This window comes from Lotus japonicus, chromosome 4 (genome assembly GCF_012489685.1).
Source record: "Lotus japonicus ecotype B-129 chromosome 4, LjGifu_v1.2".
NCBI lineage: Eukaryota > Viridiplantae > Streptophyta > Magnoliopsida > Fabales > Fabaceae > Lotus > Lotus japonicus.
This window is the reverse complement of record NC_080044.1, coordinates 68281651-68307807: the sequence shown is the minus strand read 5'-3', so window position 1 is coordinate 68307807 and position 26157 is coordinate 68281651. Positions and strand designations below refer to the sequence as shown.

The window sequence follows — 26157 nt, the reverse complement described above, 5'->3', positions numbered from 1 at the left end:
ATCGGCCTGAAACAAGACCTCTTAAGTCCAACCAACTCTCTGTGATTCCCGTAAGGAAACCACACAAAAAGCTATAGGCGGAACTACCCTGTCCCCAAAGAAACAAATGAAGCAAAGACTGTCAGAGCTAAAACTCTACTCCTACACTAATCCTAACTCGAGGAGCTCACACCAGCACTAAACCTACGTGCTAGCATGATCGTCGTCTGAATCAGAATCCAGAACGACTAAGTCTACCAACCCTATCCGTCCTCCCCTCGCAACCGCAATACGCTCCGATGCTGGACTCACGGGCTTAGGGCCCGAACCCTGATCATCAATGATCGCAACGCTGGGTGTGCTGGACTCTGATGAATGCACTCCCACAGGCTCCTCCTCGGAGGGGTCCTCCTCATCCGAAGACGAAGGTGGCGGCGGTGCTCCTCCAAATCCTGGTCCACAGTGAACGCCCGGTGGCAAGTTGAAGCTGACAGAGCATCTCCGCAGCACTCCTGACCTCAAGAATCCTCCACTATCTACATGGTCCTCCATGATCCTCCCGGAGTACGTCGCGCGATGGCTAGCGGGGTCTACCACCCACGAACCGGGGTCATCCTGGTCAATCATCTCATATCTGATCCCCCCCGAAGGGTGGACCATTGTGAACCAGTCCGCAATGGACATCTGACAAAAGGCGTTGTCCGCCAAAGCACACACAGAAGACGCGAGGGTCAACTCCAAAGAATTACGTAATTAATAGCACCGATAGATACAGATAATATAATAGCCACTTAGGCTTATAGCTAGGGATAACATCCTAGGGTTGCATATTCCATAATGAACATAACAGCAATAATAACAATTAACATGTTCCAAATAGGATTAACAAATAACAATCACATTCGACAACTAAATTAGTATGCATGTTGCATGATATGCAATGCAGGTTAACCCAGTCAACCAATATGCATTCCGGAACGGATGGACATCAACGGATCAGCCCTAGCACCAGCCACGGTGGGACCATTTCGGCCCGCGTGCCTCTTACTCCAACAACAACGGTAGTCAGATCAGCCGTAACCCGTAGGTCTGCCATTTCGGTCTGCTACAAGAGACGTCTACAAACGCTCTTACACGGCATTCCGAGTCTTATGACCATTTTGGAAACCGACGAGGTCCAGAGTACGTCTTGTGTTAATACCTCATTAATGTTGCATGAATGCAGGATGATTAGTCAAACAACGTCTCCGAATCTCACTCGACACGTCGCCACGTGTTCTAGTTAAATTAAAGTCTCTAAAAGCTTACCCTAAGGTAACAGTCGATTCTGCGACAAAAGACACTTCTTCACAACAACACATAACCCACGATGATCTCCAAATCATCCGACTCATCTCAATCCGATGGTCACAACTGCTCAACGAGCACAGAGTATCACACTCTCGGAAACTAACGGTTTCCCGGACTTATCCCCAGGATAGCCCAACAACACATAGCTGCTCCAACAGCACAAGAGCATCAACATACTCAACACAGCTGCTCCAACAGCACAAGAACATCAACATACTCAACACTTCTCAACTTCCTCAACGATTGGATCCGACGACACTTCTCGTTTTCCAAAAACTAAGATTTGCATCCGAAGCTTCCTTTCGAGTTTATTATCATTAATTGAAGATTTAGAGGTTGTTTAATGTCTTATGAGTTTTCTTTTCAAAATAATATCCTTTTAGTCTTATCGCAAAATCTTATAAGTTCTCGGGATCACCTAATCCCCAAATGATACCAGAGAATGTCTCGATCCCTGAAACACCATAACAAGGTCCGAATCTCATTCGTCCTATCAAACTTTCTCAAAACTCTCAAAATAAAATCGGCATGACCAGCCCGCTATTCTCACTATTCAGAAACTCAGATTTCATTGCAAAAGCATAATTAACTCAGCACAATCAATCAACACGTCATATATCAACATATTAAGCATTAACCACATAGCACTTAGCATATAAGGCATGCATCACACATCCTAAATTACCCAATTAGCACTTAGCATGTAATTCACTCTCAAAAACATTCAGTAGATGAATCATCTACATTGTCAGCCGAAGCCTCAGAAAACATTTTCCCAATCAAACACAAACAAGTGCATAAACAGTAAACAATGTCGAAAGCATCGACCCTAAGCATTATCTAGAGATTCAGTGAGAAGCCCTCACCTGTAGGTTCTCCAGAGTGATCTTCGAACTCTTCCTCACAAGCAAAGCGTTGCTCCTCAGGAAATTCCTCAAAAGCACCTTTAAAGTAAAACCACAGAATACTATCAGAATCTATCGGAAACTAAGCTATCGATACTCACTAAGGTTACACGAAGTAATACATACTCCGAGGTACGATAATCTAGCGCGAAAGGACAAGTTTTCGAAAAAGGAATTTTCCTCCTCCTCCCCTATAGGGCTCGGCCACTTTTGGTAATTGTAGGGTTCGATTTTTCTTCGATCAAACTTGGTTCCTATGCTTTCATTAGCCGTAACTAAGGGTATTCTAAACTCGGAAAAATTATCGGATCAAAAACTGTCGCAGGGGTATTTTGGTCATGATTTTTAACTTAGAATTTCAAAACTGAAATCCCAAAAAGCAAATTTGACAGGGACATTACTAACGACGTTTATGACAACTAATCCTACTAGCACTAAGCTAAGGCGATAGTTTTCAGCCTAACGGTTGAAGCTTTACTCCAAAAATGGGTATTTAAGGCATAAATTGATTCCGGCGGAAATCCGGCGACATTACGGAAAATCTAATCCGGCAGAAGTGATCTTGGGCAAGTAAGGAAGATGTTTAGAATCAAAAATGAAATATTCAGGATAGTTTTGCAAAAACCTCAAAACTATCAGCTCAGAAAAGTCTATAGAAAAGCTATGGAAAAAGCGATCAGAGGTAAGAATTATCGACTATACCTCGACACCTTGAAGTAGCAACTGATTGATCGACGATCAAGCAAGAATTGAACAAAAGCTCTTCTTCCTCCTCTCCTCTCAAACTCGCGGCCTCTTGGAAGAAAATGGGTAAGATTTTGTGATTTTTCTCTTCTTTCTTGCTATATATAGAGGTTGGCAAAACGCGGTAAAATGAAAGTTTCGCGAATCTGATTTTTCTGGCTTCATTCTCCGTGAATTATAAGATAGGTTTTGGCAAAAGAAATCCAAAACTATAAAAAAGTCTCCTTGTATTTTTTTCGACTAATGCATAATCGGTATAAAACTATTTTACCCGATAAGTTGCTTTTTGCATCGGATGTCGGAATAGAAAACTTCCTTCTGAAGAAAGATTGAAATCATCAAGAGAAATGGGTGTACGCGTGTAGAATCTTCATTTGATGTTCTGAATAGAAAAAGTCTTCATCGTCGGGTGATTCTAGGGTTTTGAAATACCAGGGTTTCGGTTTCGGCAAACTTCCGATGATTGGATTCGGACGTTCGTAGATCCTAGAGTTTCACCTCGAAACGATTGTGATATATGGAAAAAGAGAAGTTCTAACATTTCTCTGAAGATTTTTGGAATTAACTTCCATCATGCCTATAAGTGAAAACTAGCTATTTACTAGGGTTTCTGACCTAGGTTTAAGCGTATAACGATCGTGCTATAACTTTTATCGACTTCGATACGATCCTCAGACTTTTCCTGAACTTTCTCCTTCATATATTTATTTCATTTGGTAAACTCTAGTTCAGGTTTCCCTTCACGATACATCAACCCTAATCGTGAATAGGATTCTATTTACTTGACATAAGTTTAAAAACTTGGGCCTTACATTACTACCCTCCAAAAAGTAAGTTTCGACCTCGAAACTTAGGGTTCAGTAAAAAGTTCTGGATACTGTTCTTGAATCTTCTCCTCCAACTCCCATGTCGCATCACCGGTGTCTTTATTCCAAATGACTTTCACTAACTCGATCTCTTTTCCTCTCAACTGTTTTATCCTGGTGTCACCAATGCTAATTGGCGGTGTCTCGAAAGACAGATCATCCTTCAACTCAATGTCATCCAGCTCGATAACATGTGTCGGATCCGCAATATATTTCCTCAGTTGTGACACGTGGAATACGTCATGAATGTTCGATAGAAATGGAGGTAGTGCAATCTGATATGCGACTGGTCCTATTCGACGAGTGATCTGATAAGGTCCAATAAACTTCGGCGTAAGCTTCTTTGACTTGATTGCTCGACCAACTCCCGCCGTTTGAGTAACTCGCAGAAACACATGATCTCCCTCTTCGAATTCCAGAGTTCTGCGTCTTTGATCTGCATAACTCTTCTGTCTACTCTGAGAAGTCTTCATCTTCTTTCTGATCTGCTTGATCTTCTCAGTCGTCTGTTGCAGAAGTTCCGGTCCTACTAACAGATTTTCTCCATTTTGATACCAACATAGAGGTGTCCTACACTTGCGGCCATACAAAGCCTCATACGGTGCCATACCAATGCTCGTATGAAAACTGTTGTTGTATGTGAACTCAATCAATGGTAGTAAGGTATCCCAACTGCCCTTGTTGTCTAACACGCAAGCGCGTAGCAAATCCTCCAACGACTGGATTGTTCTCTCAGTCTGTCCATCAATCTGCGGATGATAAGCAGAACTTAGTCTCAGCCCCGTTCCCAAAGCCTCTTGTAGAGCTCCCCAAAAATGTGATGTAAACTTTGGGTCTCGATCGGAAACAATACCGGTCGGTACTCCATGGAGTCGTACAATCTCAGCTATATAAATCTCTGATAGTTTCTCCACGTTGTACGTAGTTCTCACAGGTACGAAATGAGCCGACTTAGTCAATCGATCCACTATTACCCAAATAGAATCGTATCCCTTCTGAGTTCTTGGCAAGGCCACGACGAAATCCATTGATATGCTATCCCATTTCCATTCTGGTACATCCAAGCTTTGTAGCATACCTGAAGATTTCTGATGTTCCACCTTTGCCTTCTGACATGTCAAACATGCAGCTACATACTCAGCCACTTGTCTTTTCATTCCTGGCCACCAAAAATTCACCTTCAAGTCCTGATACATCTTTTTCATTCCAGGATGAATGCTTAACTTGCTCTTGTGACCCTCATCCATAATCAATCTTCTCAAGTCAGGGTTGTTAGGCACACAAACCCTATCCTTGCACCGTAGGATATTGTCACGTCCTACCTTGAATTCTGGGTCTTTACCTTGACTTACCAAATTCCTTTTCCCGAGCAGAAACTCATCTTGTAACTGTTGGTCTCGGATTTCTTCCATCAATCCATTTGTGATTCTGATCATTCCGAACTTCAGTTCTCCTTCGGACAATCTCACATCCAAGCTCAAATCTCTAAATTGTTCCAGCAATTGCAGCTCTTTCACCATCATCGACGAGATGTGCATCTTCCTGCTCAAGGCATCAGCAACAACGTTCGCCTTTCCAGGATGATCAGAGTGAACTCATAATCCTTGAGAAATTCCATCCACCGACGTTGTCTCATGTTCAGCTCCTTCTGCTCAAACAAGTACTTCAAGCTCTTATGATCACTGAATATGGTGAAATTGCATCCATATAAGTGATGTCTTCAAATCTTCAGCGCAAATACGATGGCAGCTAGCTCTAAGTCATGAGTTGGATAATTCTTCTCATGAACCTTCAGTTGTCTTGAAGCATAAGCAACTACCTTCCGATGTTGCATCAGCACACATCCCAAACCTTGATGCGAAGCATCACAGTATACCTCATAAGGTTCCTCTGGTTGCGGTAAGACGAGTACAGGTGATGTCGTCAACCGTTCCTTCATAGTCTGAAAACTAGTTTCGCACGCTTCAGTCCATGCAAAAGGTTGGTCCTTCCTCGTAAGTTGATTCAACGGTCCAACAATCTTCGCGAAATTCTCGATAAAGCGACGATAGTATCCCGCTAAACTGACAAAACTTCTGATCTCAGTCACTGTCTTTGGCCGTTCCCATGACAATACGGTCTCTACCTTTGCTGGGTCCACAGCTATCCCCTCCTTAGAAATCACATGGCCTAAGAATTTTACCTCTTCGAGCCAAAATTCGCACTTAGAAGGATTGGCATACAACTCCTTCTCCCTCAGCACTTGTAAAACTTGGCGCAGGTGCCCTTCATGATCCTCAGCATTCTTTGAGTAGATCAGAATGTCGTCGATAAACACCACGACGAATCGATCCAAGAATGTATGGAACGTCCTATTCATGTAATCCATGAATATCGCAGGTGTGTTTGTCACCCCAAATGGCATCACTAAATACTCATAGTGTCCATAACGGGTTTTGAATGCCGTCTTCTGAATATCCTCGGTCTTGACTCTGATTTGATGATAACCCGACTTCAGATCGATCTTTGAGAATATCGCAGCTCCTCGCAGTTGATCCATCAAATCATCAATTCTAGGTAACGGATACCTATTCTTGACGGTTACTTTGTTCAGTTGTCGGTAGTCGACACATAATCTCGATTTCCCGTCCTTCTTCTTCACCAATAAAACTGGCGCTCCCCAAGGTGAAACGCTTGGTCGGATAAATCCCTTTGACAAGAGATCTTCTAGTTGGGACTTCAATTCCACTAGTTCCGCAGGTGCCATACGATATGGTGCAATCGAAATCGGCCCTGTTCCCGGTACGATGTCAATAGCAAACTCAATGTCGCGTACAGGCGGCAATCCCGGTACATCGCCAGGAAAAACATCCGTGAATTCTTTCACCACTGGAATACTATAAACTTCCGGATTCCCTTTACTCTCCAAACTCAGCAGAACGGAATATTCTTGAGATCCCTCGTTCAAAGAGACGCTAATGTGATTGGCAGATAAATACTTGGAAAGATCCGAATAAGGAAATACCACTCTCTTTCGGTTGCAGTCCAAAAGACAATGATAGCGGGACAACCAATCCATTCCTAGGATAACATCTAGGTTCTGTTAAGTCAATCAAACAGTTAGTACTCATCATAAAATAGCATCTAACATGCTATACAATATGATTAAGCCATAACTTCAATCAATTCTAAGCGAAAAATCGCTGGCAGACAATCAATTTTCACTCTTTGCAGAGTCACACAACCTAGCACAGAAGACCTATTCCCCAACAACTCCCGAAAGACTCGACCGTGCTCTGATACCACAATGTAACACCCCGATTTCGGTGGCGTCACTTTAGTAACCAAAAGTAAACTTAATGCGGAAAAACGTGAATATTTTTTTTTTTTGATAATAATATAGACAAGACTGAATTAAATAAAACCCAAAAGCGAAAAGCAATAAAACTAATATACAATATATATAACAGCCCCCGCTGTAAGTAGCAACCTCGTCACGAGTAAGCCTCCAGTGACGGGTAATAGAAGAGTAGCGCCTGTAGGCAATATGTACAAACCAAATGAAAATGGTGAAGTGTCCGCAACACCATCCATCAAAACTGAGAATGAGCTGGCCCATCGGCCTGAAACAAGACCTCCTAAGTCCAACCAACTCTCTGTGATTCCCGTAAGGAAACCACACAAAAAGCTATAGGCGGAACTACCCTGTCCCCAAAGAAACAAATGAAGCAAAGACTGTCAGAGCTAAAACTCTACTCCTACACTAATCCTAACTCGAGGAGCTCACACCAGCACTAAACCTACGTGCTAGCATGATCGTCGTCTGAATCAGAATCCAGAACGACTAAGTCTACCAACCCTATCCGTCCTCCCCTCGCAACCGCAATACGCTCCGATGCTGGACTCACGGGCTTAGGGCCCGAAACCTGATCATCAATGATCGCAACGCTGGGTGTGCTGGACTCTGATGAATGCACTCCCACAGGCTCCTCCTCGGAGGGGTCCTCCTCATCCGAAGACGAAGGTGGCGGCGGTGCTCCTCCAAATCCTGGTCCACAGTGAACGCTCGGTGGCAAGTTGAAGCTGACAGAGCATCTCCGCAGCACTCCTGACCTCAAGAGTCCTCCACTATCTACATGGTCCTCCATGATCCTCCCGGAGTACGTCGCGCGATGGCTAGCGGGGTCTACCACCCACGAACCGGGGTCATCCTGGTCAATCATCTCATATCTGATCTCCCCCGAAGGGTGGACCATTGTGAACCAGTCCGCAATGGACATCTAACAAAAGGCGTTGTCCGCCAAAGCACACACAGAAGACGCGAGGGTCAACTCCAAAGAATTACGTAATTAATAGCACCGATAGATACAGATAATATAATAGCCACTTAGGCTTATAGCTAGGGATAACATCCTAGGGTTGCATATTGCATAATGAACATAACAGCAATAATAACAATTAACATGTTCCAAATAGGATTAACAAATAACAATCACATTCGACAACTAAATTAGTATGCATGTTGCATGATATGCAATGCAGGTTAACCCAGTCAACCAATATGCATTCCGGAACGGATGGACATCAACGGATCAGCCCTAGCACCAGCCACAGTGGGACCATTTCGGCCCGCGTGCCTCTTACTCCAACAACAACGGTAGTCAGATCAGCCGTAACCCGTAGGTCTGCCATTTCGGTCTGCTACAAGAGACGTCTACAAACGCTCTTACACGGCATTCCGAGTCTTATGACCATTTTGGAAACCGACGAGGTCCAGAGTACGTCTTGTGTTAATACCTCATTAATGTTGCATGAATGCAGGATGATTAGTCAAACAACGTCTCCGAATCTCACTCGACACGTCGCCACGTGTTCTAGTTAAATTAAAGTCTCTAAAAGCTTACTCTAAGGTAACAGTCGATTCTGCGACAAAAGACACTTCTTCACAACAACACATAACCCACGATGATCTCCAAATCATCCGACTCATCTCAATCCGATGGTCACAACTGCTCAACGAGCACAGAGTATCACACTCTCGGAAACTAACGGTTTCCCGGACTTATCCCCAGGATAGCCCAACAACACATAGCTGCTCCAACAGCACAAGAGCATCAACATACTCAACACAGCTGCTCCAACAGCACAAGAACATCAACATACTCAAGACTTCTCAACTTCCTCAACGATTGGATCCGACGACACTTCTCGTTTTCCAAAAACTAAGATTTGCATCCGAAGCTTCCTTTCGAGTTTATTATCATTAATTGAAGATTTAGAGGTTGTTTAATGTCTTATGAGTTTTCTTTTCAAAATAATATCCTTTTAGTCTTATCGCAAAATCTTATAAGTTCTCGGGATCACCTAATCCCCAAATGATACCAGAGAATGTCTCGATCCCTGAAACACCATAACAAGGTCCGAATCTCATTCGTCCTATCAAACTTTCTCAAAACTCTCAAAATAAAATCGGCATGACCAGCCCGCTATTCTCACTATTCAGAAACTCAGATTTCATTGCAAAAGCATAATTAACTCAGCACAATCAATCAACACGTCATATATCAACATATTAAGCATTAACCACATAGCACTTAGCATATAAGGCATGCATCACACATCCTAAATTACCCAATTAGCACTTAGCATGTAATTCACTCTCAAAAACATTCAGTAGATGAATCATCTACATTGTCAGCCGAAGCCTCAGAAAACATTTTCCCAATCAAACACAAACAAGTGCATAAACAGTAAACAATGTCGAAAGCATCGACCCTAAGCATTATCTAGAGATTCAGTGAGAAGCCCTCACCTGTAGGTTCTCCAGAGTGATCTTCGAACTCTTCCTCACAAGCAAAGCGTTGCTCCTCAGGAAATTCCTCAAAAGCACCTTTAAAGTAAAACCACAGAATACTATCAGAATCTATCGGAAACTAAGCTATCGATACTCACTAAGGTTACACGAAGTAATACATACTTCGAGGTACGATAATCTAGCGCGAAAGGACAAGTTTTCGAAAAAGGAATTTTCCTCCTCCTCCCCTATAGGGCTCGGCCACTTTTGGTAATTGTAGGGTTCGATTTTTCTTCGATCAAACTTGGTTCCTATGCTTTCATTAGCCGTAACTAAGGGTATTCTAAACTCGGAAAAATTATCGGATCAAAAACTGTCGCAGGGGTATTTTGGTCATGATTTTTAACTTAGAATTTCAAAACTGAAATCCCAAAAAGCAAATTTGACAGGGACATTACTAACGACGTTTATGACAACTAATCCTACTAGCACTAAGCTAAGGCGATAGTTTTCAGCCTAACGGTTGAAGCTTTACTCCAAAAATGGGTATTTAAGGCATAAATTGATTCCGACGGAAATCCGGCGACATTACGGGAAATCTAATCCGGCAGAAGTGATCTTGGGCACGTAAGGAAGATGTTTAGAATCAAAAATGAAATATTCAGGATAGTTTTGCAAAAACCTCAAAACTATCAGCTCAGAAAAGTCTATAGAAAAGCTATGGAAAAAGCGATCAGAGGTAAGAATTAGCGACTATACCTCGACACCTTGAAGTAGCAACTGATTGATCGACGATCAAGCAAGAATTGAACAAAAGCTCTTCTTCCTCCTCTCCTCTCAAACTCGCGGCCTCTTGGAAGAAAATGGGTAAGATTTTGTGATTTTTCTCTTCTTTCTTGCTATATATAGAGGTTGGCAAAACGCGGTAAAATGAAAGTTTCGCGAATCTGATTTTTCTGGCTTCATTCTCCGTGAATTATAAGATAGGTTTTGGCAAAAGAAATCCAAAACTATAAAAAAGTCTCCTTGTATTTTTTTCGACTAATGCATAATCGGTATAAAACTATTTTACCCGATAAGTTGCTTTTTGCATCGGATGTCGGAATAGAAAACTTCCTTCTGAAGAAAGATTGAAATCATCAAGAGAAATGGGTGTACGCGTGTAGAATTTTCATTTGAAGTTCTGAATAGAAAAAGTCTTCATCGTCGGGTGATTCTAGGGTTTTGAAATACCAGGGTTTCGGTTTCGGCAAACTTCCGATGATTGGATTCGGACGTTCGTAGATCCTAGAGTTTCACCTCGAAACGATTGTGATATATGGAAAAAGAGAAGTTCTAACATTTCTCTGAAGATTTTTGGAATTAACTTCCATCATGCCTATAAGTGAAAACTAGCTATTTACTAGGGTTTCTGACCTAGGTTTAAGCGTATAACGATCGTGCTATAACTTTTATCGACTTCGATACGATCCTCAGACTTTTCCTGAACTTTCTCCTTCATATATTTATTTCATTTGGTAAACTCTAGTTCAGGTTTCCCTTCACGATACATCAACCCTAATCGTGAATAGGATTCTATTTACTTGGCATAAGTTTAAAAACTTGGGCCTTACATTTTATTCTCTGACCTCTCGTTTTCTCTCAATTAAATCCTGATAACGGTTCTACTCTCCCTGCCACTCTCTCAGTCTCTCAAAGCCTCAAAGGGGGAAAAATAGAGTCTTTGTCTCTCAAACTCTCATATCCTTTGTAAAAGAATCCTCCTCCATATTTTTTTTCTTTGATTAGCCATTGAGAAGAACCGAAGAAGATCAATAGGAAGTCAAAACTTCATTTACTGTAAGTAGTTAGCTCTAGCCTCTTTGCTGTGATGGCATGGTTATGTTGAGTTTTGATACAATAAAAATTTCTTTTTTCTACAATATAAAAGGACCTTAAAGTACTAACTAATTGGAATTGGATGCAATACAAATTGATTAGGATAATTTAATAAATGATTTTACATCTCAAAAAGCTCGAAAAATAAAATTTAAATAAAAATTAATAAAGAAATTTTTTAAACAAAAATGCATCACTTAGGCATCACTTTAAAGTTTGCTTTAGGCCTCAATTGCAGTTGGGCCGGCCCTGATCTGCTTCTAAAGAAGCCTACCACCATTTCCACGATGCATTCATTAATCTAGCTACTTCAGCTCACCAAAAAAGAACAAAAACAAAGCAGATATGACCAAACAAAAAACACTTCATCACTGAAGCAAGCAAGCAAGCACACCATGCATGTATAACTATTCGCACCACCCTCCTTCCTCAATTGCTAAAGTAACTACGAGGCGAGAACAACCGACGAGGAGAAAACATTCCCATGTATCGCGGCGAAGCGAGTCCATCAATGGACCTGTACTCATGATCCACAATAAAAGCCTCACGCTCCTCACGCGGACCACTCCGCGCGTGTCCATTAAAAGTCCCATACTTCACCAACTTCCCCACCCACGACTTCTTCTTCGTTGGGCTTTGATGTGCCGAGTTCATCTTATTACACAAGTACTCCTTCACCGCGTGCAGCCCTTGCTCCACCACCTCCGGCGGCGGCGAAACGAGCGGGTTCCCTTCAACGCTGAGCTTCTGCAGCTTCTTGAGGCAGCCGATGGAGTCAGGTAAGGACTTGACTCTGTTGTAACTGACGTCGAGTTCCACGAGGGACAAGAGGAGGCCTATGGAGTAAGGGAGGGTGTCCAAGTACTGGAAGTTTTGGCTGACATTGAGGGTTTCGAGGTTGATGAGATTCTCGAGATCATCTGGGAGGGATCTAAGGCAGTTCAAACGTGCGTCGAGGATTTTGAGTGAGGTGAGGTGTGAGGTGGAGCGTGGGAGGAAGACGAGCTTGTTGGAGTTTACTGAGAGCTTCTTTAGGTTTAGGAGTTCAAACCCCATTGTGTCTGGTAGCTGGCTCAGCTTGTTGAAGTTTGCATTCAATTCTTCTAATGCTCTGCATTGTCAAAGTTCATGTTCAAAATTAGTTGATTATATTTTTCAAAATTAATCACAAAGTTATATTTAAAATTCAGCTTCTAAATTTGGAGTAAACAATTAAATTTGTCTCCAAAAGCGTTGAACGCATTGTCAAATTCGTTCATAGAAGAATAAAATACTTTCAAGATTTGTCTAGTCACAAGGACGAGTTTGTTAATGCAACACTTTCGACGATAATTTTGACCATTCACTCAAAAATTATTGATTAGGGCGTAAATTCAGTGATTATGTATAAGGCAAATCAATTTATATTTTCAGTCAAGATGTAACTCGTCATCACAACAAAAAAATGCTAAGTAATTCAAAGATATAAGTAAAACAACCTATTTTATAAGGTTATACTTAATAGCTAGCTAAGGGTATATATCTAGGATTATTCGTTGTGACACATTATGACATGTTTATTAATTTATGATTTATAAAGCTTTCGAATCTAATGATGACACAAGACTTGTGATTTTGTTGTCGTTTTCTTGAGGCCCCAAATGTCAAGTGAAAGAATGATAAAGAAACAAGGAGGAAAAAAAACGGTCCACATATCATAAAGTGGAAATCCTACTTATATATGATCAAGTGCCGAGGACTGTTTGGGGCACTTTGTGTGGTTTGTCTAAGAGGTGATGAACTCGTAAGAATGTTTTAGGTCTAGTGAACTTAATAGTCAATTTTGTCCTTGAAAAAATTTGTCACCAGGAAATCATTAAAAGGATGAAATACATTTAAAAATTTATGAAAAAATTATGTATGTTAGTTTTTACTGTCAGATTTGATAAATTAAAAAAAAACACAACCTTTAACTGTTCCCAATCAATTAAAATTTGGAATACTGGTATGAATAGCCTAAATGGTACTTGACGAATTAAAATTTCTCAAATTTTAAGTTTAAATCCTACTAGTACCTAGATACCAAAAAAAAAATTTAAAATTTGGAATGAGAAAACGGGTTTGGCCCATCGCGGTGAACTCATCAAAATAGGTGAGCCGGATTTCAAAATCCATCAACCCATTTTGACCCCCATCCGCTTGGCGTACCAAGAAGTGGGTTGATAGTCGAGTAGATTGACCATCGAGATGATTATTTCTTTTTATTTCTTTAACATTTTTGGGAAGCATGAAAAAATGAAGATAATACAAGACTTGATGATAGAGAGATTTTAAGATAAGAACTTAAATTTAATATGTAGTAGAAATATAGATTGCTTCTATTACAAACTTAGTTGAAACTTGAAAGATGTGCTATTTGAATTCAAAAAACTTAATTAATCAATTCATGGACCGACCAATATATAATTTAATCCAATTTTAAAATGTTCACTACTTGAACCAAAAAGATAGAGGTGATGATGAGGAAAAGAAGCCATTTGTATCAAAATAATCTTGTATTGTTAATTTTTAATCCTTGACTAATATTGATAAGGTGGTACACGAGAAAGTTAAATTATCTTTATACTCTTGTTCAAGCTCTTATAATGAAAAAGGAAATTTCAAGTTTTATGAAGGAATCAACATCGCACATAAGTTTTAATTGTTTTTAACAAAAGTAGAAAGAAAAATTAAAGGATATAAAAAAGGTGAATTATATGAACCTGCAATTCTCAATTGATTTGGGAAGGTACTCGATGAGGTTGCCAGAGACGTTGAGAACCTTGAGCTTTGAGAGGCACCCAACAGAGTTTGGGAGGGACCTGAGCTGGTTAGAGTGCACGTCCAACACCACCATGTTCAGCAGTCTCGCCGTTAACGACTCTGGAATATTCTGTAAATTAAACATTATAATTTAAATTTCATTTAATTAATTATTTCCTCAAACAGTAAAATTCAACATAGTCATGCAATTTGTCAAAAAAAAAAACATAGTCATGCAAGTTATGGAGTTATCCAACTTTAATTTTGTTTCATCATTTATTTGTTAGTAGATAAAAAAAGTTCAATTTGGAGAGTAAGTATATACTATATAATGTGCCGAAAAAGTGACGTATCAAACGGTGGAAGACAAAGAAAGATGCAATATTGAACAGCTGCTAGTTTGAATTTTTTTTTTTTTTTATAAATATTAACATTAGACAGCTGCTAGCTAACTAAGGTATAACCTAACTGGCTAACCACATAAACTTACACGTACATAATGCATGCGTTCAGGTAGCAGAAAAAGAGACATGTGCAAAATATTACTATCTTATACTAATTACCAAATATATTCAATATATGTGCATCTGATAAGTAGCTTGCCGTTCTATATCCGTAGTTTGTGTATAAACGAAAATATATAAGTACAAAGGAAAAGCACTTGCTACTGGACTTATCATCTCTTAATAACATAAGAGATAGCTTTTTTACAAATAGTAGTGATGTGTGCATACACCTTGCACAACTGAGCTCTACTATTTGATTCATTTCATTTTTGTTCATTTTCTCTTTATATCTCCCATATTTGTTATTCATATTTTTTTATACTTACTCTCTCTTCTTTTCTTATATTTCACTGAAAAATGTGCTTACATATGTGAACGCATTTTTGGACACACTCCTTCTAATTAGTTTATTTTTTTCAAAGTTAATAAAATTCTAATTAGAGAGAAAATACATTGGCTATATTGAAAATGAACTAATTATATGTTTAAAAGAATGTGTTGGTCCTCTTTTTAAAAAAAGTGTGTTGATAGCACCCATCAAATATATATACTTATATAACTATATGTTTGACTTTCTTCCGATCACATCACATATTACATCTATCATTTATCTTTTTCTCTCTTCATACTCCCTCCGTTCCTATTTAACTGTCAACTTTGGGTGAAGTCACACATATTAAAGGTGTAATTAATTTTGTTGATTTTGTTGATTTTTGTTGATAACACCCATCAAATATATATACTACTTACATAACTATATGCTTTACTTTCTTCCGATCACATCACATATTACATCTATCATTTATCTTTTTCTCTCTTCATACTCCATCTGTTCCTATTTAACTGTCAACTTTGGGTGGAGACACACATATTAAGGGTTAATTAATTTTGTTGATTTTTAGAAAAAGTGAAGATTATTTTCCTAATTTACCCTTTAAAGTGTGTGTTATCTCTCCTCATTTATTGTTCTGTTAAGGACATTATATGTAAAAACATCATTTAATACTCTTGAAATGCTAAGTGGACAGTTAAATAGGAAAAAAAAAATTCTTCAAGCACAGTTAAATAGGAACGGAGGGAATAACCGTCTATATTAATTAGGTGTACATTTCTACAACTCCTCAATTATTTTTGTTTTACCTCATCTTTCTGTCTTTTTTTTTTATTTTGTTTCTCCAACACCAGCTATCATATAATCATAATATTTTTCAGTGTCCTTCTCTTCATTGACTTTTTTTATTTCTCTCATAGCTAGATATACCTTTTTTTCATTAAAAAAATTATGTTGAATGTCTTTTGGTAATCAAAATATAGAGCAAATCAACAGCAATGTTGGCAAGAAGATGACTTTCATTTATAATTTTTTCCCATAACAAATTGATACGGGTGGAATTTGAAAACTATTTAATTACTCATTAATACTATTAAATAACAATTAATATATAATAAAAAAAGACTAAAAAGATCAAACAGATGACTCTTCATTTCTAAAGTTTGGTCTGAAAACTAAACCCAGAATATATCAGGTTAATTTATTCTACTAAAATAATGGAGAAAAAGGTATTGAGATTGAAGTTGCGATCATATGAATATGAACAGTGAGTGTATACAATACATATATAGGTACCTGGAGATTGTTATTGGAGAGGTCCAATTTGCAAATGATGGCTAAATTAAGAGAAGGATTGGGAAGAGATTCCAAGGACATGCCACTCAAATCCACAATTTCTAGCTTCTCCTCTTCTATGCCCGATCTGCAGCTCCTCTCAGTGGATTTCTTCTTCACCGGCGGCTGCTGAATCTGAAACCGTTGCTGTTCATACATCATCTTTTTCCAAAACCACGATATATATTACAGTTTTACATGTACAAGAGATTGATCATCAAGAGATCGTTGTTATAATTAACGAACAGAATTGAAAAAAAGGGAACAATATTGCGAATGCAATGAGAGAAAACTAAAATGAAGCAAAATTAGATGAGAGAGAGAGGAATGATGAAAATGAAGTGCATGTGTTGATGAGAGGTTGAAGAGAAAAGAGAGAGAGGTGGTTGGTATATATGGAGAAAGAGAAGGTGGTACGGATGAGAAGGAAACAAAGGGAAGGGCAGGAGAAGGTAGCGGGGCCCGCCAGGGTGAGTGAGTGAGTGTGACGTGGTGATCCAAGTACAATAGCCGTATACTTGCGTGCCCACGTTACCCATTTTGATAAAGTCAACACCCCCGGCCCATACATATTCCATACCACTATTTTCATTTTTAAAACTTCTGATATTTTTAAAATCAATTTTATTAACATCACACTTCTTTTTTGGTGTGCTTGCTATTTCAATAAAAGAAATATTTCCTCAAGTGTTTAGGTTTTGTTGGGATGGTTTTGATTTTATGTTTTGAAATTTAAAAAAAAACGAATTTTAATTTTGTAAATCTTGAAATATTTAGTTTTGAAAAAGTTGTTGACAATTTGGTAAATCCATAATGATTACAACAATTGTCAATTTTGTGAATTCACGATAATGAGTGGTAACAACGAAATTATAATAGAGGGCTCAAGTAGAAGTGGTGTTAGTGTTTCAATGTTACCTAATGACAGTTGTGGTACAAGAGGGTGGCAGTGATGGTGGAGGTGATGGTGTGGGTGGTGGTGCCAATGCTGATGGCGGCGATGGAGGTGGTTGTGGGGCGATGAAGGGATGGTGGTGGAGGGGAGGATTTTACCTGGTGGTCGTGGCGATGGTGATGGTGGTTGTGGCGAGGGCGATTGTGGTGGTGGTGGAAGTGGAAGTGGTGAAGGGTGGTGGTAGTGTGGTAGGTAAAAGCTACTGGACATCCGAGTTGGATGACTTAAGTGGTAAGGGCTATGAGACATATGAGTTGGATGATAACTTTAGTTGTAAGAGTTAGAACATCGCCATCCTTAATTAAGTTCTTAATTTTTAGTTCTTAGCACTATTCATGTGAACTCATACTGACACATATACTCTAAGTAACTTTTGCATATTTTGCTCCAACCACAAGATTTTAACTTTAAGTTCTTAGCAGTTAGCACTATTTATCTGATCTCATCACACCTTATTATTTATATTTTTTATTTTCATAAAGCAATAAAACGAAAATTATAAAGTAATAAAGCAATTTTAATTAGAGAAAAAAAAATTTATGCTAAGAACTCCCAAAGTAATTCTACTTATATAAGAACTGACTCTTATTTTTAAAAATTAAGAACTCTACGTCAACCATCTTCAATACTTAAGAACTCGATTCTTAGTTCTTAATTTAAGAACTCACCTCTAAAAATTAGCATTGAATATATTACTTAGGGACATGTGAATTGGATGAGAGAGGTCCAAATATCAATCTCTGGATGGTTCAATTTATCTTTATAATATAAAAAAATTATATTAATTTTTTATTACTAAATAATATATTATATCTCTTGCTTCTTATTCTGCTGAATGTACAATGAAGATTTATTGTATAAACAATCATAGTTGGGTTGAATTTTTAAAGTCTTTCTTCTTTGTATAACGTGGCTTCGGGGCTACCCGACAGTCACGGGCAGCTTTTGCTACTGTGAGGTCAAAGTATCAATGTCGTGACAAAAATCAAGGGAGAACCTAATATGTACCATTTTTAAGAGGTGTAATTTTACACCACCTACTTTAACTGGGTATAGCAGGTCGACACATTATTTTTTTTAAGAAAAAATATCATTAAAAATTTGTCATATATTAAATTTCTTTAAAAAAAGATGTGTTAACCTGTTATATCAAGTTAAAAAAAGTTGTCTAAAATTAGACCACTTTAAAAGTGGTCCACACATTAGGGGTCACTAAAAATCAAATCCAACTTGAAATAATACCATTTCTCAAGTTTATCCTGTATTTTGAAAAAGAAAAATTGAGTTTTGATATATTCATACCTCTTTTTTCTTACACATCATTTTCATTTTGTTTTCTTTCTTTCTCTCTTTGTATTTCCTGTCAATCATCTATCATATCACTCATTTACTTATCTTTTCTTCATAATTTAATGAGGTGAAGGTGGAATTGGTTTGTGAAAATATTATTTGAAAAATTCCAATGTTTACGGATATACATGTACTTGAGACTTGTGAGTCTCGATTTTGTCTCTCAAAAGATATCTCCTAGTTTCAGACTTGTGGTAACTTTCTTTCAACTGTGATTATATCAATGTTCTAAAAACAGGATTGGATCGGCTGGGAACCAATCTATTTATCTATTCAGTTAGTTGAAAAAAATTTGGTGGATTGTATCGGTTTTCTACCATTTACTAATACTCACTATTTTTACTACAAATAACAACACAATGATCGGTTATTCAATTTTATTTAGATTAGTTTAGTTATGAACACCCTATTACATATTATAGTAAATAATATGAAAATTATTATTTAATTATTACGGTTCAACTTGAACTAGTGTCTCAACTGATTTAACCGATCTAGTTTTAAACATATTGAATTATGTTCACACATCTCACTCTCGGATAGATTTTTTGGAAGGAGGTTTTAAGAGGAAAAGGAAGACATATTTGTTTTAAAGAATTTATATAATTTTTTTAATTTAAAAATAAAAAATAAGTTTTTCACATATTTATTTTCTGGTCGCCAGAAATGTTTACTCTTATTATCTAGTTATACTATAAAAATTGTAACAAAAAAAGCTTTGAAGTTCATTATAACCGGACATAACTTTCCATATGTGGTACTAATAAGCATATCAAAGAGACAATAAGTTATCTCACCCCACCAAAATGACTTCAAACAGTTAAGCCTTAAAAATATCTTGTTTGTGTGGTTTGACAATTGACAGAACCCCCCACTTCTAAAATGATATGAGGTGAAGAAAATGGGATACACATTATAGTTGTTAGGAAAATAGGATCATGATCACTATCAGAATTTAAAAACTATTCCCATTGATGAACTCCTACACAACAAAAGATATTTGTAATTGATCGCAGCCCTATCATGAAAGGACGACCTTAGTTTATATACTGGAGGGTCCCTGTCGACTAACATCACAACAATTCACTAAATTTATGTGCCCCAATTGTTTATAGGGGAGGGAAATACAAAATAGTATTGAAATAGCTGGAAACAACGACCTCGTTTTATTTAATTCTTATGATCAGTGGGTAGGTGTTATAATTAAAATTTGGATAATCTTAGGCTGATCATGAGATGGCGATTATTTAATAAATTGAACCACAAATTGCGCATTTTTTCCTTCTTGTAGTCTGCATACCATACAGCTCCAACTTGGAAATCTCCTTTAAATTTACTTAATTCTTATTATCAGTGGGCAGGTGTTATAATTAAAATTTCTCTATTTTATTTATTAATTTATTTTAAAAAAATCATATTAGTCCATTAAATTATTAATTAGTAACCCACGTGTGTCATTTAGACACCATTTTTCAGGTATAACCAAACTTTGAGCTAATTGCCATCACATTAATTTACATTTTCTCTATTTTTTAACAACCGTCTAATTTATTTGTGTTTAGCGTATGTTTAATTTGAATAAAGGAATATTCTTTTATTTTTCCTCTATTGATTTAGATAATGATCACAACAAGCATTAGTACAATTATTGTTTAGAATTCATGGGTGAGTAAAAAAAAAAATCATTGAATGAAAAAGAAAATGTTAAATAAGTGAAAAGATTCATACACATAAAGTCGCAATGTTATTTTTTTAATGAAAAATATGGTTATGATAAGAAAACACAGCTATATAGACGATCAAATACTGTTGACCGTCGATAATCACACCATTGATTTAATTGATACCAACAATTATTTCTAATCAATAATAGGTTTGTTGTACATTATCGAAGGTCAAAACCGTCATTACATATTGTGCATTTAGCTGGTAGTTTTCCAATGATTTAAGCCATTGATCTTAGCGCGAAGTTATTGACAGGTCAGACTGTCGATAACTTTGTATTATATTTTTAAAAAAACCATTAAGACGAAATTAATATACGCAATAGCCCCACTCCCTATACATTATTATTATCATCATTTTTTAGTCTCGTTCATAAGTATGATATGTTGAATTCTAACTAAGCAACAACATCAAGTCTAGAAGTAAACCTAGCAGCAGGTGCAATATGATGAAGATAACCAACATGAGCACCACTGAGATGCGTGGTGCACAACATCTTGAAAAGCTTTAGAACTATGAAGGCACTATTGTTCATCATGCTATGCCTTAATCTCCTCGATATTTGTCCGCCTCCAGGCTCCTGCTTCATCCACTCTTGTAGTGCGTCATTCACAAGTCATATGCGAACCCGAGACAACTACTAGGCTTGTGACTCGATGAATGTTAGGCATGTGACTCTTATATCAAGGACGACACACGACCATTGAATCTGTAACTACAAAAATGTCCCGGTGCCATATATTTGACTCTTCCGCTTTCCCTTAGTTGTGTTTATCTATATTTGGGTGTGGGGTGGAAAAGTCAACCTTTAATTGATCCCCCACTTGAAGATTGAGACATCTTCTCCTACAAAACTCTCTCCTCAAACTGAGGGTGTCAATAGTGGTAAGGGGCGCTAAAGGGGTGGAGCTCCAACAGCTCTGACCGACGAAATTGAATGTGAAAGGATGAAAGGCCTTGTTCAAGCTAAGAGTAAAGACCAATCAAATAGAAGAGGAAAATACATTTTAACAATAAATAAGATGAAGAGAGGAGGTGATGAAAATGAGTTTTTGGTCCCACAAAAATTAATAAAATTTGGTTTTAACCCCCCTCCATTGGCACGTCACCCGTCACGTGGGCATGTAACATTAGCTCTAGTCGGACAAATAAACAAGTCACCAAAGCTCTTAGCTCCGACAATAACTAACCCCAACATTTTCCTAAATGTAGAGCATAAATCAAAACGATTTCCGGTTATAGATGAAAATCAAATCACTCTACTAAGTGCCATAGTTAACCCAAAATTAGGCCCAGTTTGGAAGAGCTTATTTGAGCTTATCTGACAGCATAAGCTCTTATGCCAGTGTTTGGGAGAGCTTATGCAAACAGCTTATGGTCTGCCATAAGCTATTTTCAGCTTATTTTCATAAGCTACTCAGGATAGCTTATGAAAAACAGCTTATGCTTATACACAACTTATTTTTAATTTATTTCAATAAATTTTTAAAAATAGCTTATGAATAAGCGCTTATGTCATAAGCGCTTATGACCAGGTCATAAGCGCTTAATTAAGCTGTTTATCCAAACGGGGCCTTAATAACCAATAGAAAAGCATTAATCATAGTATGAAACCAAATTTACTCTTTTGCAAGGGATAAAGTTTCATACACACCTCTCCTTTGAGGTGGAGAGGTGGAATGAGGAGAGAGATAGAAAGAAAAGAAAAAGTAAGAGAGAGAAAGTATGAGATGTGATAGATGATAAGAAGAGAGAGATAGAAATAAAAAGAGGTGGAAATGAAGTGTTTTAAAAAAAGAGGTGTGTATATATCATTACTCTTTTGCAAGTATTTGCTGCCACTTGCCTGCTAGCAGCCAAGCAAGCACCACGATTTACAAGTAAACAGCAGGAACAGTGTATGTATTCATTGGAAGACACGCTTCAATGGCGATGAGTATGCGAGTGGCACCCTTCATCCCCAATCTCCGACAAGGAGAACCCAGAAACCTCAATTTTCCCAACAAACATTCGACACTATCTTGTTGCTCTCTTCGCAGTTCAGACCCCCATGTGTCTCAGAAACTTGTCAAGCACTTCAATCCCAATATTCCCATAGAGGAAGCCGTCACACCCCCAACTTCATGGTACACTGACCCCTCTTTCTTCCAGCTTGAGCTCGATCGCGTCTTCTACAGAGGATGGCAAGCTGTGGGTCAGTTCTATGCTGCTCTTAGTTTCAACCATTTTGCTTATTCTTTCTTGGGTGTTTTTGTTTTGCTTTGGAAGACAGATTGAAGATATGGAGTTTCAATATAATAATTAGTTTCATTGGAATAACAGGAAACAAATATTTATATGTTTTTATGATTTTGGTTGAATGGTGAAATTCCTTTGAAGGAAAGAAAGATGATACCTGATCATATAAATTTGAGTTTATGTGACATGAGGGCATAATGGATCCTATTATTTGGTTTGTGTGAAATTCACTTCATCAACGTTTTAGTGTCAAAATTTTCACTTCTTCTACCTTGTATTTTATATGTAGAGGAATGAAACCATCATATCTGCTTGCACATGCTTATTTGGGATTGAAACTAGTGAGAATTGAGAAACACCATGTTCTAGACATGGCTATGTGACATTCTGCTTTTATTTACACTGAATTCTGATGTCCTCTTTATGATAGATTAACTAGAATTTACCTTATGGGATATTTTGTCAGCTTTAAATTCTCAATCCTTGCTCAATTTTGCTTACCAGGGTCCACGGAGCAGTTAAAGGATCCCCATGACTTTTTCACTGGAAGGTGGATTTATTTAATTTAATTTTTTTTTTATGATCCACCTTCTTCAATAGAAGTATACAGATTCCAGTTCATTTTCTAATTTGTTGTATGTGGTTAACAATGTTGTCTAAGTGCAGAACCATTTGGTTCTTGGAAGGGAAAAAGGATATTTTGTATTGATTCTTAAGTTGTGCACCCTTTTCATTTTCCTTTCTTCGAAGTTTCTGAGAACCAACTGGAGAGTTAAGTATTGCAGACTAGGAGATGTGGAATTCGTGGTATGTCGGGATGATAGTGGGAAGGTCTGCGCCTTTCACAATGTTTGTCGTCATCATGCCTCTCTTCTTGCTTCAGGAAGTGGACAGAAGTCCTGTTTCGTTTGCCCTTACTATGTGAGTTTACCTACAACATTAAATATGCATATGCTCTCTCTCATTTCTAAGTTTCTCTCTCATTTCTAAGTTTTTGATTTCACTTCCTTTTTCCTGTTTCGGAAACTTAGATATGGAAGTACAATGATTTGTGCAGGGTTGGACATATGGATTAAATGGAGCACTTCTTAAGGCAAATAGAATATCCGGAATGCGGGATTTCAATGTGAAAGTATGCATTTCTCTTCTGTGATAAGTTGGTCGTGCAATTTATTTGTCACAAATGCTTGCTGATTTCTCTGACCGTGAAGGGTAGGATTTTGGCCTTATACCAATCAAAGTAGCTACATGGGGGCCTTTCGTTCTTCTCAATTTGGAGAAAGAGAATCTTTCTCAGAAGGAAGCTGATCATCATAATGTGGCAGAGGAATGGCTTGGTAGCTGTTCAGAAATACTGAGTACTAATGGAGTTGATTCTTCATTAAGTTATGTTTGTAGACGTGAATACACCATTGATTGCAATTGGAAGGTAAACTGCTGCACTTTGCCATAAATTTATTTACTTTCCTAGAAGTTTTGTATATTACTTTGCTACCGGGGTGCAATTTCATTTTCTTTATGATCACTTGGAGAAAAGTTTTACCAGTTTTGCGAAACTTCGCTCTCCCTTCTGTTGGAAGCTGTTAGAAACATAATATAAAATTACTGATGTGTGAAGTTACCCAACAACTAAAGCATTTGGGATAGTTGGTTCATGACAAATGACATGGTATTAGAGCCTCCATAGAGTTCGATCATTGTTGCCCCTATTATTCTGATAAAAAGTTGGATTTCAGTTGTTGCTTAAAGCTGTAAGGATAGTTGGTTTATGACATTAGTCTTTTCCTTTTCTTTTTTTATCTCAATGGCGAGTGGGCATCTTCTGCAAAAAATATAAAACAAAATCATTTGTTTATTATTATATACAACTTGTGTGTGTGTGTGATTCACGGAGGTGCTAAGACTTTGGTATTTTTGGGGTCTTGGCTTTGCAGGTATTCTGTGATAACTACTTAGATGGTGGCTATCATGTGCCATATGCACATAAAGGCCTGGCGTCTGGTCTTAAACTCGATTCCTATTCTATCACAGTAGGCTTCTTGACTACATTTTCTTCTATAAAATCTCTCATTTTACCTGCTGCTGTACCGCAGCATGGAAACTTGAGTCATCCAAAGTTAATAGGATATTGTAGAACTTGGATTTTCTAAATGTTCTGTTAACAGGGAGTGATTTTGTACTAAATAATTGTTATAAATGAAACAGATGTTTGAAAGGGCTAGCATCCAAAGTTGTGAAAGTAGCTCAGAGAAAAGCAACGACAATTATGATAGACTTGGAAGAAAAGCTATATATGCTTTCATTTACCCAAATTTCATGATTAATAGGTGCTTGTTTTGTTTTTTGGGAAATTGTTTGATAATTTTCAGTCATTGTCTTACTGATCCTGAAAACGAATTTAGTATCCACTCCTTATTTGTTTTGCAAATTAGCATGTTTTGATAACTTGGAGTGCTTGCTGGCCATAGGTATGGACCTTGGATGGATACCAATCTTGTACTTCCTTTAGGACCCAACAAATGTCAAGTAGTATTTGACTACTATCTGGAACACTCTCTACAGGTAATTTGTAGTTACGTTAGTGTGTGCACCTAATATTTGTATCTAATGTAATGGCTCCCTAGTTCCTTACAAGATTGAATTTGAATTTTCTATTGAGTTTTCACTTCATGAATCATTGATGTTTGAAAATAAATAGATAAATACTTATCAGAAGTCAGAACACTCATAGTCAATTGCTTTCTCTTTGACTTAGCAGGATGACAGATTTCATAGAGAAAAGTTTACAAGTTGAATTTGAATTTTGTATTGAGTTTTCACTTCATGAATCATTGATGTTTGAAAATAAATCGATGAATACTTATAAGAAGTCAGAACACTCATAGTCAATTGCTTTCTCTTTGACTTAGCAGGATGACAAAGATTTCATAGAGAAAAGTTTACAGGACAGTGAGAAAGTGCAGGTACAAAAATCTATGTTGCAGTCCTAATAGAAATTTTCCTCTAGTTGCAATACACCTAGTATAATAACATTTAGCTTCATTCCATGAGCAGGTAGAAGATATTGTGTTGTGTGAAGGTGTCCAGAAAGGTCTCCAATCCCCAGCATATTTTGTGGGAAGATATGTTCCTACAGTGGAGCAGGCCATGCACCATTTCCATTGTTTGCTGTATGAAGACATGATCATATAAACTCCCTTGTACTTGCACTGTGTGTTTGTCTGGATTTCAAATTGAGTCAGGATTTAATGTATCAAAACACCATTTGCCCAAGTTGTAATATATAAAGGCTTGTCTGACTTACAAATTGCAATAGTGTAATTACCTTGCAAAGCTCTCGGAGAGAATTTTGCTAGATTTTCTTGAGCATACAAAATTGGTCTAGTTAATATTTCTTTTGAAAGACATTGTATCTCATTAAAATCCAGATTACATTGAAAC

General features: G+C 37.7%; 2 protein-coding genes across 4 annotated transcripts; one reads left to right on the top strand and one right to left on the bottom strand.

Annotated features, from left to right (window-relative positions):
- Positions 1-11578: 11578 nt before the first annotated feature.
- LOC130714409 (plant intracellular Ras-group-related LRR protein 6-like) lies at positions 11579-16819 on the bottom strand. The gene is made up of 3 exons (XM_057564309.1): positions 16410-16819; positions 14237-14406; positions 11579-12606 (listed from the first exon to the last, which is right to left on the bottom strand). Exons 1-3 carry the CDS (start codon positions 16608-16610, stop codon positions 11925-11927), a joined length of 1053 nt encoding a protein of 350 aa, XP_057420292.1. The 5' UTR covers positions 16611-16819; the 3' UTR covers positions 11579-11924.
- Positions 16820-22315: 5496 nt separating this feature from the next.
- On the top strand, positions 22316-26119 carry LOC130716225 (choline monooxygenase, chloroplastic). Of its 3 annotated transcripts, none has more exons than XM_057566429.1 (10): positions 22316-22672; positions 23221-23266; positions 23502-23637; positions 23774-23848; positions 23933-24145; positions 24651-24746; positions 24922-25043; positions 25185-25278; positions 25626-25679; positions 25771-26119. In XM_057566429.1, the coding sequence occupies exons 1-10, from the start codon at positions 22405-22407 to the stop codon at positions 25906-25908; spliced, it is 1242 nt and encodes a 413-aa protein (XP_057422412.1). In that variant the 5' UTR covers positions 22316-22404; the 3' UTR covers positions 25909-26119. The 3 variants fall into 3 exon arrangements, with proteins under 3 accessions (XP_057422412.1, XP_057422414.1, XP_057422413.1); XM_057566430.1 differs by having other exon boundaries at positions 22317-22672; positions 25629-25679; XM_057566431.1 differs by lacking the exon at positions 24651-24746.
- The last annotated feature ends 38 nt before the right edge of the window (positions 26120-26157 follow it).